At 40.4% G+C, this 15,763-nt stretch overlaps 1 protein-coding gene across 2 annotated transcripts; it reads right to left on the bottom strand.

Moving 5' to 3' along the window:
* Positions 1-243: 243 nt before the first annotated feature.
* Positions 244-2,966, bottom strand: LOC131229139 (heavy metal-associated isoprenylated plant protein 47-like). Of its 2 annotated transcripts, none has more exons than XM_058225020.1 (3): positions 2,825-2,966; positions 2,549-2,663; positions 244-665 (listed from the first exon to the last, which is right to left on the bottom strand). In XM_058225020.1, the coding sequence occupies exons 2-3, from the start codon at positions 2,640-2,642 to the stop codon at positions 379-381; spliced, it is 381 nt and encodes a 126-aa protein (XP_058081003.1). In that variant the 5' UTR covers positions 2,643-2,663; positions 2,825-2,966; the 3' UTR covers positions 244-378. The 2 variants fall into 2 exon arrangements, with proteins under 2 accessions (XP_058081003.1, XP_058081004.1); XM_058225021.1 differs by having other exon boundaries at positions 2,549-2,629; positions 2,831-2,948.
* Between the last annotated feature and the right edge of the window lie 12,797 nt (positions 2,967-15,763).

The following is a 15,763-nucleotide window of genomic DNA, read 5'->3' as shown; positions in this document are numbered from 1 at the left end:
ATTGCGACCCTCTAAATCTCCTTCTGGTAGCATCATTATACCTTAAAACTAAATAGGAACTGAACATCGTTTTCTAAATGGTGGTGAATCATCTGCAATGCTTGAGGTGTTATATAGGCAGTTCCACATCATCCAAATGGCAATATCCAGTGGATGGATCATAACCCACACAGATAAACTATTCTAACAGTCCAATGGTTGGCTGCTTATGGATCGTTAAAAAATGGATGGGTATCAACTCAATGGGTGAAATCAGATGGGTAAGATCGTCTGGTCCATTCGAATTTTGTCTGTGATTAACAGTAGACGCAGTTCATCCTAGTATAACCGACACCACATTTGATGAAGGACAAAAATACAAATAGATCAGAAATACCCTCACATGAGAGAACAAACACTAGGACTTGGGTCATAAACGGTCTCATGCACCGCAACGTACTGTGGATACTGATAGTAATGTTGAATCCATTGAGGTGGGTGATCTTTTTCATCCTCTTCTTTTTTGGATTCCTTTTCTTCCTTTGGCTTCACATCTTCTACAGTGATTAGTTTTGTGCGGCCCACTTTCTTCTTCATAAGGCACGCCAGATCAGCAGGATCAACTCCCTCTCCTTCCACCACGATCCGTTCGTTTTCATTTCCTCCTATCGCCACAGAGGTTACGCCTGCATCACATTGGAGAACTTATGTCAAAGTAAAATGATCAGATGGTTAGGATTATACAAGAGTTTTCTAGAATGAAATGATTAATGGGTCACACTCAATTGAAGTGTTTAGATGGCTGAGATAATCTAATCATCAGGAATTTTTTTGTGATATGGCCCAGCCGCATGGTGGAAAACCAAATCAGTACACACATGACCTTAATCATGTTTATATGTCTAATCTATATACGTTAATTACAATATTAATGGATCTCATAATTGTAAATTTTCATATTAGTGCGTACCTATTTTCAATGCAAACGATTGGACAGAAACAATAAAATGTTGAGACATTGCTAGAGCTGGGCACCAGACCACTCGACTTGACTGACTCGACTCGTTGGACTCATTTACACCTGACTTGACCTGAACAGAATGGGTGAGTCTATCCAAACCAAGTAGGATTCGCCCAATCTAAAATTAAACCGAGTCAAGTCCGAGTTACTTAGTAATTTTACCCGACTCGACCCAAAACTCGATCATGTCAGATGCGATTCGATTTGAAACCCGACTCGACTCAAGTTCGGGTGTGTGTGTGTGTGTGTGTAGAAAGAATTAATTTTTAACTATCTCTAACTCTATCCGCCGCACCCGACCCTGACCTAATCCCAAACTCTCTTTCCCTTCCTCATCCTCATCCTCATCATCCTCCAAGCCTGACAGCCACCCACCACCACCACCCTCTCTCTCTCTCTCTCTCTCTCTCTCTCCGACTTGGTGCCAACTTGACCCGACTCGGTACTTCTAACCGGGCCGGACTCGATCTGGATCAGTCCAGGCCAAACTTGGACTCGGATTGGGTCAGGCATATTGGACTTGGTACTGAATCGGATCAAGTTCGGGTCAGGACTATTTCAAAATCGGATTCAGTTGGGTCAACCCTAACTCAGTCCAACTCGACTCGATGCCTAGCTCTAGACAATGCAAAGACATTTTCCCATGACTTTTCTAAAGATGGCAACTCAAATGGCTTAAATGAAGTTGGTTTAGCTCAGCCTGCATGGGTGGTGCCGGTCGGCTACTGCCCTGCTTTACCAAGCTTTTCCATCCCTTACCTAGTGATATTAGATTGGACGGCTGATTGTGTGTCATATTCAATCAAACAACGTAGCAAGATTGGATTGGACAGATGACTCTGTGTCATATTCAACCGAACAACGTTCAAACCTACTTAATTGTGAGTACTCATCTTTGACAATGACCTGCTGTCCATTAAAATTTGCCAAAAGTTCAATTAAAATAAAGACAATACCAAATCCACCTCCCTACATGCTAATGTCAAAGACCGGCCATCCAAATGGCCCCAGGGTGCATCATAAGATCCAGCACACTTACCGAGGGGTTCCAACTTCCTTCGAGTTTTCACACAATAGGCAGGCTAGTCTATTTTTCATATGGATCACAATGTTTAAAATAGGTGGACGGTTAAAAAAATCTTGGCCAACTTTTTTGAGCCGTCCATTTGTTTTGAGAGTTCTGCCCACCTGATGAGTGTGTCATATTGGTTGTAGAAGTTTCACTTATCCTCACTGTATTAATACGTGCCACGTTGATATATATTTGGATCAATGGAAGTTTTATTTACAATGTATTTTTTTTAACCCAAGGAATTGAATGTTTTATAAGCATTATACATGCATGCTTTCTACTTATTCCATGTGAGATGATAAACTTAAATTTGAAAAGTCGGAAGAATTTTTATAAAACACTTGTTTAATTCCTATATATATTTTTTAATAATTCAACATCATATACATTTTTATTTTTATTTTTTGTCCAAAATGACTTTAAATTACAAGAGAATGGCTAATTACTTGAAAGAAAAAGTGTTTAGCGCTAGTCACCTTCCATGGATGCAGCGACCTCCATTGCCTTCGTTCGGCATTTTTCGCAACTCATCTGCACTTCCATTACTATCTTTTTCTGTAAAAAGATCATGTTAAAAACCTTTACCTGAATCTGCCTGGCGTGCATACACATCGAAACACAAGCTATTTCACAAGACCAAAATGAAACTAAAAAATAAATAATTTCTCGTGTTTAACTCCCATTAATAGAAGAAAATGATTTTTATTTTCACTTAAAGAGATGATATTTTGGGTAACCTAAGCTTGCGAAACGTAGCTTCATGTTCGTTACTTATTTAGAACAAGATGTTAACAGCCATACAGAATTTCTGAACCCTGACAAAACACAGCTTTTTCTTGAGAACCTAACTGTGCTGCAATTTGAGAAGGTGGCCCGTCCTTTTATAGAAGGGCTTTGAAAGAGCAGTGAAGATTCACGCCGACTTCCCGTAAACACGGGCCCCACGATACACAAGGAGATGACTTGTAGAGACATGAAACAGTGTTTTTAACAAGTATGCGCGGCTGGCAGAAGACCGTTGGTTTGGAAGCCCCACCCCTTTTTTATTTCCTTCCTGAGAAGTGGCTTGGGAGCTCCACACCTTTTTAATTTTACTTCCTCGAAACTTGAAAGTGGTATGGAATCCCCAACATCCATCCTTCTCTGCACATGCCATCGCGGCACGCGTGTGGGAAATCTAAGCTCTGCAACGATGGACATGTGGAAGAATCTCTAGCGTATGCCGCATACATATTGAGCATGGACGATTGGCAAGTACGGGTTGCAATTGCCGGTTTTGGTCCGCAAAACTTGAAGACCCAAGGTCCAAGCCGGGCATGAAAATTCGTTTGGGCCCCGTCCCATGCTCAAAATTGAAAAAAATCCCTATTTCCCTCTTGAATGTTCCTGACTGATACGATGATCAAGTGAGCCACACATGCATAAAAAAATCAACAAGATAGAGCAGTGAAACCAACCGTCTATATCAAAGATGGATGTGTTTCTTAACCGACGGTTGGAATGGCACATTTGTAGGATTTATAGCCCATATGCATGTAAAGCTGAAATTACGAACCGGTTGGATGTCCTGCACAAAAGATATATATGTGTCGTTTGGCCATTTATATACTTCCAACCTGAAATTAGAGGTTTTTTTTTTCCCTTGTTAGCTTGTTAGTACACCCACTGTCAGTTCACACTTCAGTGTTAGATATCTTTCAATCAGTCTACCACTTGAGCTAGTCTTTTTCTCAGCATTTTTTTCTGTTCAATTGCTTTTAATGTATAATTCAATGCAGGTACAACTAGATTTCGGGCGAGAGTAATTTGCCTGTGTGCCACAGCTAATAAATAGCCTTGCAAATTTTCACATTCGGTAAATGTGTCAACTGCAATGAGGCGGTGCATTGTGTACGTCTGTACGTATGAATATGACAGAGGAAACCTCGTTCCTCTCCCTTGAATATGTGACGCACGTGTGAAACCAAGTTCTCTATAGGAAACGTCTTTTCTCTTTCCTCTTCATTTGTAATTGCACATTTCCTGTACGGTGTAATTGTTGAAACAAACAAGCTTTTATCCCGTAGAAAAATGCTGAGAAAGAGAAGAGATGTACTTTTAATTTTAATTTTAATTTTTTTTATTTTTTTAAGAAGAATAAAGCTCCGTGTTACTTTATATAGACTTGAGCAAATTACCAAACTATGTAAAACTCTCTCTTTCTCTCTCTCTCTTGAATTTTAAGTTTTGGTTTTATTATTTTATTTTGTGGTTTTGCTTTGCTGGCTTGCATCGATTTTTCGTGCGGTGTCTTTCTACAATCATTTATATCAAAGCCAAACACCGAGAAGGCTTTTAGCACAAGATCGATATTGGTTATCGTGTTGCATAATTATTCAAGGATGAACGTGATAAGGTCGAGCACTGTCTTCCTCAATAGGATAACTGTTCCGAATCCATGTACTTCTCTGGACTCCTCATAGAGGCTTCTCGAATCCTTGAGAAAGAAAACAAGCAAAATAGAAAATAAATTCTATAAAATTCAAAATTGATTAATAAATGAAATAAACGAGTTCACAACCCTTTAAATAGGGATACCAAGCAATGAGAGAGAAATCAAAAGCAAACTATAACTTAAACTCCTAGAATTCGCAACTTATTATAAATAGTAAACTTACTATTTATAGATTGTGGTGATGTCTACTAGTGTGCAAGGTTTTCGGATAAAAACAGTAAGTGTCCTATTTGGCTTCACCAAACTGTTCTCCTAATTATTCTAAGCTCTTGTTGCGTTGGGCGCAACTCCTAAAGCCCAATGGATGAAGAGTTTTAATCAAACTAAAACTTTATTTATAGTATATAAAAATGGAATTAAAATAGGGAAACGATCGTCGATCCAGGGGTATTTCGCAAATCTAGCTTGCGCAACCCAATGTAGCAGGGTTGAGTGGCTAAAGTAGCTCGTTCTACCCCAAAATCATATATTTTACACTTGATAACTCATTCTGAATTGTGAGATACGCCCGATTTAAGGTCCGACAGTCCGGATCACTTCGGTTGTCGACCAGGCCTTTTCTGATCCACCTTGGCCATGAAACTATCCGTGACCTGCTCTACATCAAATGCCTGGATTCAAGTTCTACTAAATTTGAAGTACAAAGGTACATTTGATGGACCGGCATTCATTTGATGGTACGTTTGATGGTACATCAAATGGTTGGATTAAAGTTCCACATCAAATGGTTGGATCGAAGTCCATAAAATTATATATTGTACAAATTAAAGATGGACCAGCATTAGTGAAGGTTGTGCAATTGTGATGTAGGAGAAAACAATACATAAAAATGAAAGATGAGATGTTGAAGGAAAAAAATTGATGTCGAGTGGGTCGCGGACACTTTCATGTCCAATATGGACCAAAGAAGGGCTGATCGGAGACGAAAGTGATCCGGACCATCAGAATCTTAAAACATGCGTATCTCACAAATTGGAATGAATTACTAGAATTTATTTCTATTTTCTTATTTTCCCTTGCGGATTTAAGGTATCTCTGTGAGGAGTCAAGAGAAGATTCGTGGATTTGGAGTAGTTATCCCTTTGAGGAAGACGATGATCGATATCATCACGTCCATCCTTGCATCAAGTATTAAAGCCAAGTATATTGTAGCCAATTGGGGCATGCAAGGAGATGTTGTAGATGGAGAATATCATCATTGTGATAGTTAAAGTGCTATACATTTAGCCAAGAATTCAACGCATCACTCCAGGAGCACGTTGACTTGTGGTATCATTTGATACGAGATGTGTTGGAGTTAGGGTTTATGAAGCTAAAGAAAATCACACAGATACGATGATGGAGGCATTGCCAAAAGGCACATATGAGCTTTTCCAATATCTAATGTGGCTTGATGGATGAGCATTGAGTTTGCTAGGTTAATCACTATGCGAGTTTGTGGCCTCCCTTTAAGAGTTTAAAAGGGGAGATTTTTAAGTATGGTCCATCCTCATGTATAAGACACTCACCCAGTAGATGGGTGGATGGATTACTTAAGTTATAAGACTTATATTTTTCATATGTGTGTTAAGGTAAATAAGATTTTATTTTTCTTTTTATTTTTATTTTTAAAAAAAAAAAACGTATTGATCATCTTTCTTACATATTATGAGAAAAAGAATTGTATATGTATAACTTCACATGTGTGTGAGTTAAGTTGAACCTAATGAACAGTCTAGACCAATGGATTAGTCTAGGTGTCCCAATGTGATTAGGAGAACTATAGCTTCTAGTATTTAAGTAGAGTCGATGATCAAAGTGTTTATGCTTGTCCTAATGCGTCCACATTGACCAATGAGATGCCATCACATGTCGGTAATATATACGAAAAATAAATGAAATCTTACTCATGTATTGAGGGTATCTTTCACCCCATATCCTTCGACGAAGAACTCAAGGTGCTAACTGAGTCGTACACAACCTCTCATAGCGTAACATCATTTTATCTTAGTTTTAGCTTTAGATCCATCCACTTCGGTCTAGTTCTGCTACAGAATATTCAAAGTTTAGCCTCAATGCATGAAATCTTACTCATGCATTGAGGGTATCTTTCACCCCATCTTTTTCGTACAGAATGTACGAAAAATAAATGGAATCTTACTCATGCATTGAGGTTATCTTTCACCCCATATCCTTCGACGAAGAACTCAAGGTGCTAACTGAGTCGTACACAACCTCTCATAGCGTAACATCATTTTATCTTAGTTTTAGCTTTAGATCCATCCACTTCGGTCTAATTCTGCTACAGAATGTTCAAAGTTTAGATCATTGTTGTCCAACTCTATTGCTACAATACACCTTAGAGTAGTGTAAATATTTACAATCAGCAGTTGTTAATTGAGTCCATACTTAGAAGATCACACCCTGATCACATCCTATTGCCCATTGTTTCGATTGTTTGTCCACATAGGCGATCTCATGTATTTATCTTTTATTTATTTTCTCTGCTTATTTTATGTTCATGTTGATTGTATTGATCCTCATAATAAATTAATAAAATTCGAATTCAATCTTTATTTTTAGTTTTTAATTCATTATTGCATTACTAAGAAACTTGAAGCTCATGATCACCATTAAAAGAAAAGTCTTTAACTTAAGGAAAAAAAATCACATTCAAAAGGACTAATGTCTCCTTCTAAATCGTCTAATTGCTGCAATATTGATGACTAGACTATCGGGTCAACTTTCATTAATCTGATTATACGACTAATTTGACACTTGGGTCACAAGCAATTCAATTAAACTTAAGTTTAGTATGACTCTGCCATGCCCCAAACCATCTTAATCTCATACATTTGACTTAATATGAGCATTCATTAACACACGTGGTTTCGTATCAGATTAAACTACAACACAAAAATGCTACTAATAACATGATTCCTAAAAGTGTCTATTGGGAGCATTGCACACAAACCTTAGGATCTCGCCTCTCAAAACACATGGGATATAATAAAGCAATGAAATAAATCAAAACATAAACCACACGACACAAGAGATTTTACGTGGAAAACTCTCGAAGAGGTAAAAACCATGGGTCCTAGTCCAGAGCAACAATTCACTATGAAGTAAAACGTTACAACTGATCACAAGCATACACCGCTGGGATCAAATCTTCTTCACTCACGCAAGAGCAGATGAAAAATAAGAGAATAAAGAAAATGGAGAGATCTCACCGATCACGAGAACGTAGAAGCGCTGAGACGTCGACTGCGCAATAGATCACCTCTACGAACAGAATCCTCCCTTCCACAAGCTTCCTCTCTCTTTCACACACACCTTGGTCGTGAAAACGTCTTAGCACAATAGCTTTAGAAATCCTTCACATACCGTAGAATAGTCCTAGGAACCCCTATTTATAGTTTAGGTAACTCCCCTTCCGCACCTCTGCGAAACCACCTCAAATTTATGCAGTCCACACAAAATCTACGCAGAATCTATGTAACTCTCGACTAGTCGAGCCGGGTCCTCAACTGGTCGAAGGATCGCTTCGACCGGTCGAGCCTAACCCTCGACTGGTCAAGCCTAAAAAATACTGTTTGCTGGACTTTGAGTCGAGCGAGCCTCGACTGGTCGAGCAGCGCGGTGAAAGACATCTGTTTTACAACCAGATGCACTACCTCTCCTCTGAACTGAGGAGGAAAACCTCATAAAATCTCTCCCTTTTTGACTCAGGAGGAATTCACCTTTTTCAAGTCAGCCAGGTTTCTACAAACCTCAAACTTGGCCTTGAGTAATGCCTTGGTCATCATATCTGACCCATTATCATTCGTGTGGACCTTCTCAAGCTGTAACACTTTCTGTTCTAAAGTATCCCTGATCCAGTGATACTGAATCTCTATGTGTTTCGACTTCGAATGCTGACTTGGATTCTTGCTCAAGTATATAGCACTTTGACTATCGCAATAGACCACGTGCTGCTCTTGCTTCAGGCTAAGTTCTTGTAGGAACCTCTTCATCCAAAGCATCTCTTTATATGCTTCTTAGATACCACAGTATCTATTTCGCTACTGCCCAATGTTCTTTGCCAAGATTGGCAAGATACCGGCTAATAACACCAATCGCATATGCTATGTCTAGGGGCGCATACAGACCATAGCATATATCAAACTTCCTACCACTGACGCGTAGGGTATCTTCCTCATCTCATCCACCTTTGCCTTTGTCTTTGGACACTATTTGTCGCTTTGACCATCCAGTAGAGTGTTGACTGGCTTCGTCGCATTCATATTAAACTACTCTAGGACTTTCTCAATATACCGTTCTTGTGTTGTGACAACCAAAGCCTTCTACTGCTTCTGTTACGGGTTATCTCCATTCCTGGGATCTGTTTAGCCAAACGACTTGCCCAACTCCTATTTTAGCCTATCAATCTTCTTAATGTCTTTACCTATGATGAATATGTCATCAACATATAACAGCAGAATTAAGAAATCACCATCTGAGAATTTATGCGTGAACACACAGTGGTTCGACTTCGTTCTGTCATATCCATGCTTTAACATAAATGAGTTGAACTTCTTGTACCATTACCTTGGAGCTTGTTTCAGCCCATATAAGCTCTTCCTTAGCCTATACATCATATGCTCTTTGCCCTTGACTTCGAACCCCTCTGCTTGGTGCATGTAGATCTCTTCTTCCAGGTCACTATAAAGAAAGACAGTTTTAACATCTAACTGTTTTATCTCCAGATCCATGGTGGCCGCTAACCCAAGCAATAGCCGTATGGATGTCATCTTCACCACTGGTGAGAATATCTCCTTGAAGTCTATACCTTTCCTCTGACCAAACCCTTTCACCACAAGTCTGGCCTTGAACCTCGTTTGTGAATTCTTCTGCTCAATCTTCTTTGTGAATACCTACTTGTTGCTCAGAGCTTTCTTACCCTTAGGCAATTTCACCATATCATAGGTGTGGTTCTTATATAAGGATTTTATCTCCTCTTGCATAGCTTTCAACCACTCCCCCTTATGCTCGTCGGCTAGGGCCTCATAATAATCTTCTGGCTCTCCTCCATCAGTGAGTATAATGTACTCATGCGACGAGTACTTCATGGACGGGTGTCTGTCCCTAGATGTCCTCCTCACCTGTGGCTCAACAAGTAGATCAAGTGGGGGCTGCTCCCCTGGTTCATCTTCTGTAAGAATCCCCTGGTCCTCTACACCTTTCTGTACTCCCCCGTCATCAGGCACCAAAGGAGGAGTAACGGGATCTAGGTCCTCTAGCTCACCTAAACTAGGCTGGGTCTTCTCTGTCTTACAAATGTCTTCTATATATTGATCTTTAATTAAGACCACATCTCTGCTCCTAATAAGCTTCTTTTCAATCGGATCCTACAATCTGTAGCCAAACTTTTCATCACTATACCCCAAGAACACACATTGCCTGATCTTCGTATCGAGCTTGGACATTTCGTCCTTTGGTATGTGAATGGATGCCCTGCATGTAAACACTTTGAGATGACTTTATGATGGATCTTGTCCAGTCCATACCTTCTCAGGTACTTCTCCATTCAACGGGGCTGATGAAGACCTGTTTATTAAATATACTGCGGTGTGCATTACTTCTCCCCAAAACATCTTGGGCAACTTTGCATGGGATAACATGCATCTAATTCTTTCTACAATGGTGCGATTTATTCGCTGAGCCACACCATTATGCTGAGGATCTTGGGAACCGTCTGTTCATGCTGTATACCTAGGGACTTACAATACTCATGGAAGTCACCAATGTATTCACCACCATTATCAGTGTTGATGTCTCTCTCTCGACCATAGCATGAAACATTTTAAACACACCTAAGGTTTTTATTCTCATAAACCCAAACCCAAAACCAAACCCTCCTAGATGCATCATCTATAAAAGTGACAAAATACAATGCCCCACCCAAGGTTTTTATTCTCATAGGACCACAAACATTAGAATAAACCATATCTAATGCATACATTTTATTAACATGAGAAGTAGATTTAACAAATGAAACTCTATACTGTTTCCCTGATAAACAGTCAATATAGGTTTTGATAGGTATATCTATCACGTTTGGAAGGAGTTGCTTCTTTGCCAGCAGCTGAAGGCTTTTTTCACTCATGTGCCACATGTCAGTACTGAATCTTTCGCTACATTCAACCCACTCTGGCACACACTGACACTTGCCTTGTAAAGGGTGCAATACTTCTTCCCTCTGGTTGCGATCAGCGAACCCTTGATGAGCTTCCAACGCCCACCAATAAATCGACTTTCATGGCCATCATCATCCAACCTTCCTGTCGACATCAAGTTGAGGAGAAGGCTGGAATGTGCCTCGCATCCCTGAGAACCAATGTGCGGCCCACATCGGTTTTCACACAAATATCACCGACCCTTACGATCTTTGATATGCTAGAATTTTCCATCTTCACGGTCCTAAAGTCACCTGACTTGTAGCTTGTGAAGAAATCCATGCGTGGTGTCGCATGAAACGAGGCTCCTGAGTCTATCACCCAATCGGTATCCTGACTCGTAGTCGTGAGACAAACATCATGATCTGTCGAAAGAATAACTACAACGTCGCCATCTGAAACTACCGCAGTGGAGTCTGATTCATATTCCTTCTCCTTTCCTTTTCCTTTCTTGTCATTTTTCTTCTTATGACATTCATACTTGTAATGTCTCTTCTTACCACAATTTTAGCATTCAACATTATTCCTGATACTCGACTTGTCTCTTGATTTATCTCGAGTCTTCCCTCTCTTTCTGTTCTTTCCTCTCTCCAATCTTGTGTCATAAGGGCTTCTTGTTGAGTAGACCCCTGAGACTTCTTGCTTGTCTCCTCATTGAAGAGATAACTAGTTACCTGTTTCATGGACACCTTTCCGTCTAGCGTGGATTTACTTAGAGACACCACCAATGTCTCTCAACTGTCAGACAATGAGTTAAGTAATAGCAAAGCCCGTAGTTCATCGTTCAGGACCATCTTCATAACTGAGAGCTGGTTCAATATGTTGCTGACATCATTCATGTGCTCAGCCACTGAACCACCATCTTTGAACTTGAGATTTACAAATTGTCTTATTAGAAAAATCTTATTACCGGTTGTCTTCCTCTCATACAACCCTTACAATTTCAGTCATAGGCTAGCGGCTGAGATCTCCCTAGACACATGGTGAAATACGGAATCGTCCAACTATTGTCTAATAAACCTCACCGCCTTTCGGTCCAACTTCTTCTAATCATCATCTAACATATCCATTATCTTTGCCGATATGCCTAGAATTGGAGTATACAAGTCCCTATAATAAAGCAAGTCCACCATCTTAGCCTTCCATATGGTCCAGTTAGAACCATTGAGACTGATCATCCTTGATGAGCCACCTTCCATAATTCAGAACTGATCCCACTCCGTTCAACTAACCTGAACGCTCTGATACCACTTTGTTGGGAGCGTTGCACACAAACCTTAGGATCTCGCCTCCTAAAATGCCAGAATTATGGGATATAATAAAGCAATGAAATAAATCAAAACATAAACCACATGACATAAGAGATTTTACGTGAAAAACCTTTGAAGAAGTAAAAACCATGGGACCTAGTCCAAAGTAACAATTCACTATGAAGTAGAACGTTACAACCGATCACAAGCACACACCACTGGGATCAAATCTTCTTCAATCACGCAGGAGCAGATGAACAATAAGAGAATAAAGAAAACGAAAAGATCTCACTGATCACGAGGTCATAGAAGTGCTGAGACGTCAACTGTGCAGTAAATCACCTCTACGAGCAGAATCCTCCCTTCCACAAGCTTCCTCTCTCTCTCTCTCTCTCTCTCTTTCTCTCTCACACACACACCTTGGTCGTGAAAACGCCCTAGCACAATAGCTTTAGAAAGCCTTCGTATACCCTAGAATAGCCCCAGGGACCCTTATTTATAGTTTAGGCAACTCCCCTTCCACACCTCTGCGAAACTGCCTCAAATTTATGCAGTCCGCACAAAATCTATGTAGAATTTGCGTAACCCTCGACTAGCCGAGCCGGGTCCTCAACTAGTCGAAGGACCCTTTCAACCGGTCGAGCCTGACCCTCGACTGGTCAAGCCCAAAAAATATTGCTTGCTGAACTTTGAGTCGAGCGAGCCTCGACTAGTCGAGCAATTCCCTTCGGTCGGTCGAGCAGCGCGGTGAAAGACATCCATTTTACAACCGGATGTACTACGTCTCCTCTGAACTGAGGAGGAAAACCCCATCAGTGCCAACTCAGTTGCCCCAATAGTGGGCCATTCTACTCAACTATCTTGTCCGTACGTTGGAAATTTAGTTTTTTTTGGCAAGAACTTAGTACGATTGGTTCTCGTTAATATTTTCACGTCCCGTCCTCTTTTCACTTCTAGTCGTTTGGTAGTCCATAGCTACAGCTCATTGCTTACTTGGACGCTTGTGCTCTTTGGGTTGTTGTCATTTTGCGACAAGAGGTTACCTTGAAGACCACCATGATGTAATAGGCATACAATCCATCCATCATGTGCACCCGGTCAGTGTGGGTACTGACAGTGGGTGTGTACTAACAAGCTAAAAAAGAAGGAAAAAAAAAAAAAAAATTCTCCCGACACACAAAAATAAGATGGACCCAAAACTTAGGTGTGCCATACCATATAAAAGCATGCCTCAAAACCTCTAAACTCATGTTTTGCCGCCCACTGCAAGATAATTGGGGCGTCCATTCATCCGAGTTAGACCCATCTTTTTAATGGATTGGATGGCTTATACACTATAAAGTCAGCTCCACATATATGTGAAAGTTTTAACGGATGGTGTCAGCGTCACAACCTTTCCCTTTTGTGTGGCATACCCAAGTTTTGAATCGCCCTGATTTTTAGTAGGAACCGGAGGGGGTGAACATGATGGATGGGTTAGATGTCACTTTTTTAATTTTATCTCAAAATAATTTAATACAAATATCATTGAAATATTGCAAGAAAAACGACAATCCCAAAATCTCCTGAGAAATTTCAAGAACAGTACTGTTCTAACAATGTCATGGGTGGCCCGGGCCGTGGATGGTCTAAATCTACTTCCCGTTTAGTGGTATTGGGGAGCATATTTCTAATAAAAGAGTGGCAACACAAGACCATATCTATTGACTGACTCACCAGTCAAACCCGAGTCATCTCGGCCGAGCCATGAGTTTTTAGTGACTTTACCCATGTTTACACTTTTAACTCTCACATCACATGTAACCCTCGTTGCCTGGCAGGGCCTGTCGCTAGCTCCCTGGTGGGGGCTGAGCAGCTCGCTTCCTTTCCGTCTGGCAGGTCGCGGTTTCTACGGGTCCAATTCGTGCATCTCCATAGCCCACACCCCTTTTAGCCTGCTTTCTCTTCTTGAGCGCTCGTGTCCAGCTCTGTTTTCTTTGCTGCTTTCCCTTCCTACTCAGCTTGGTTTTTTTTTTTTTTTTTTTTTAATTAGCTTGTAGCTTACGATAGGTATGGTCCCGTTCCCACCCGAATAATTGTACATGTTCCTGATTAATGGAATTCAGTGGCAATTAACCGTCCACTTTTCTTTCAAAAAGAAAAACCCTCGTTGCCGTTGGATAACTTGAGAAATATTACTTCTCACATGCGTGATCCGACATGACGCGGCCTATACGCGTCGAAGGCCTTGACTATTGACTCTGTTCATCATGACTTCGTAGATCATGGAACATGCATATGATCCTTCGCCCCTTTTTCTTCTTTCACACACACGTCAAAGTACATGAAAACGAAGGACGGTGGACTGTCCTGCAGTTATGGCTAGGGCTCTGTGGGGCCCACCATGATGTGTGTTATAGGATCTACTTCGATCATGCCCAAAAATTATATTTCAAAATGTATGGAGGATGAGACACATACATCACGGTAAGGTCCACAGAGCCATGCCAGGACCAAGTCTATCCTAGTGGGGGAGCGGGTTGCGTACTGAGTAACTCAGCACGCCTAAGCATACCAAGTTAACTCCTTGAGGCCAGTCTACAATGGATGTATGTATCTTATCCACACCGTTCATCTATTGTTCCAGATCATTTTAAGAAATGAGCTCACAATTGATGCATGTCCAAAGCTCAAGTGAACCATACCATAGGATGCATTGGGAATAATGATGTCCACCTTCGAAACCTTCCTAAGGCCTATAGTATATATATATATATATATATAATCTGTCATTTAACTTCTTCATAAGGTTACAGGGACATGGATGAAGGGAAAAATAGAGGTCAGCATGCTCCAGAACTTACGAGGCCCTAGGAAGTTTACAACAGCAGCTGGTGTTCAATTCACACCTTTTTCTTTTTAATGGCGTGGTCCACTTGAGCTTTGGATATTCTTCAATTTCTCCAATAAAAACCACTAAGATATATGAGTAGTCCTGATTAATGAGGTCCATGTTGTCGTGGGGCCACTCATATAACATCAAATATCTATACTGCTGGCCCCCACTGTGCATGGTCCAGTAGCATGTACCTGGGTAACATTATCACTTGCATTTTTTCCAGAATTAATCTCATTACTGCAATTTTGCAATTTTATTTGAGATTATATATCATTTATAACCGAATGAATCCCATTAACCTTTTTTTTTTATATATATCCTATTTCATTTCAAAGAGTGCATTTTTTAGGGATCATCTTTCCATGGTACACTTGGAAAGTATGATATATTGTTCAATATGCCCATCTAATGGGCTCTATCAAGGATAGCTTGTGGCTCAAAAATCATATCTACGAGACCATCCCTGTGGTTACCTCTCTGCACATTAACCAGCTGATTTTGACTGTTGACAATTTTTGTTTCCTTCCATTGATTTAAAGGCCACTAATTGAATGGTTATGATCATCCGACTTGAAAAATCTTATTACGTCCACAGTACAACCCACTAGATTGATGAGTTCCTCTTCCACGGTGTACCGTGAAGAGCGATGGCTCCACCATATTCCAATAGCACCGGCTCTACCATACAACCTCCTTTGTTTGTATCATTTATCCATACGAAACATCACAGCAGGTGGACATTGTCAGTTATCCAGGAAATGTCACCATCATCACCCATCAAATTTCATTCTTTAATGCTCACCGTGGCCCACTTCTCTCCATGTGTGTCACATGTGACAACTAAACCATTGATGTACTGATGCTAATTAAAA

The sequence above is a fragment of the Magnolia sinica genome, chromosome 16 (assembly GCF_029962835.1).
Source record: "Magnolia sinica isolate HGM2019 chromosome 16, MsV1, whole genome shotgun sequence".
Taxonomy (NCBI): domain Eukaryota; kingdom Viridiplantae; phylum Streptophyta; class Magnoliopsida; order Magnoliales; family Magnoliaceae; genus Magnolia; species Magnolia sinica.
The sequence above is the reverse complement of the archived record's forward strand: the minus strand, read 5'-3'. Positions and strand labels throughout refer to the sequence as shown.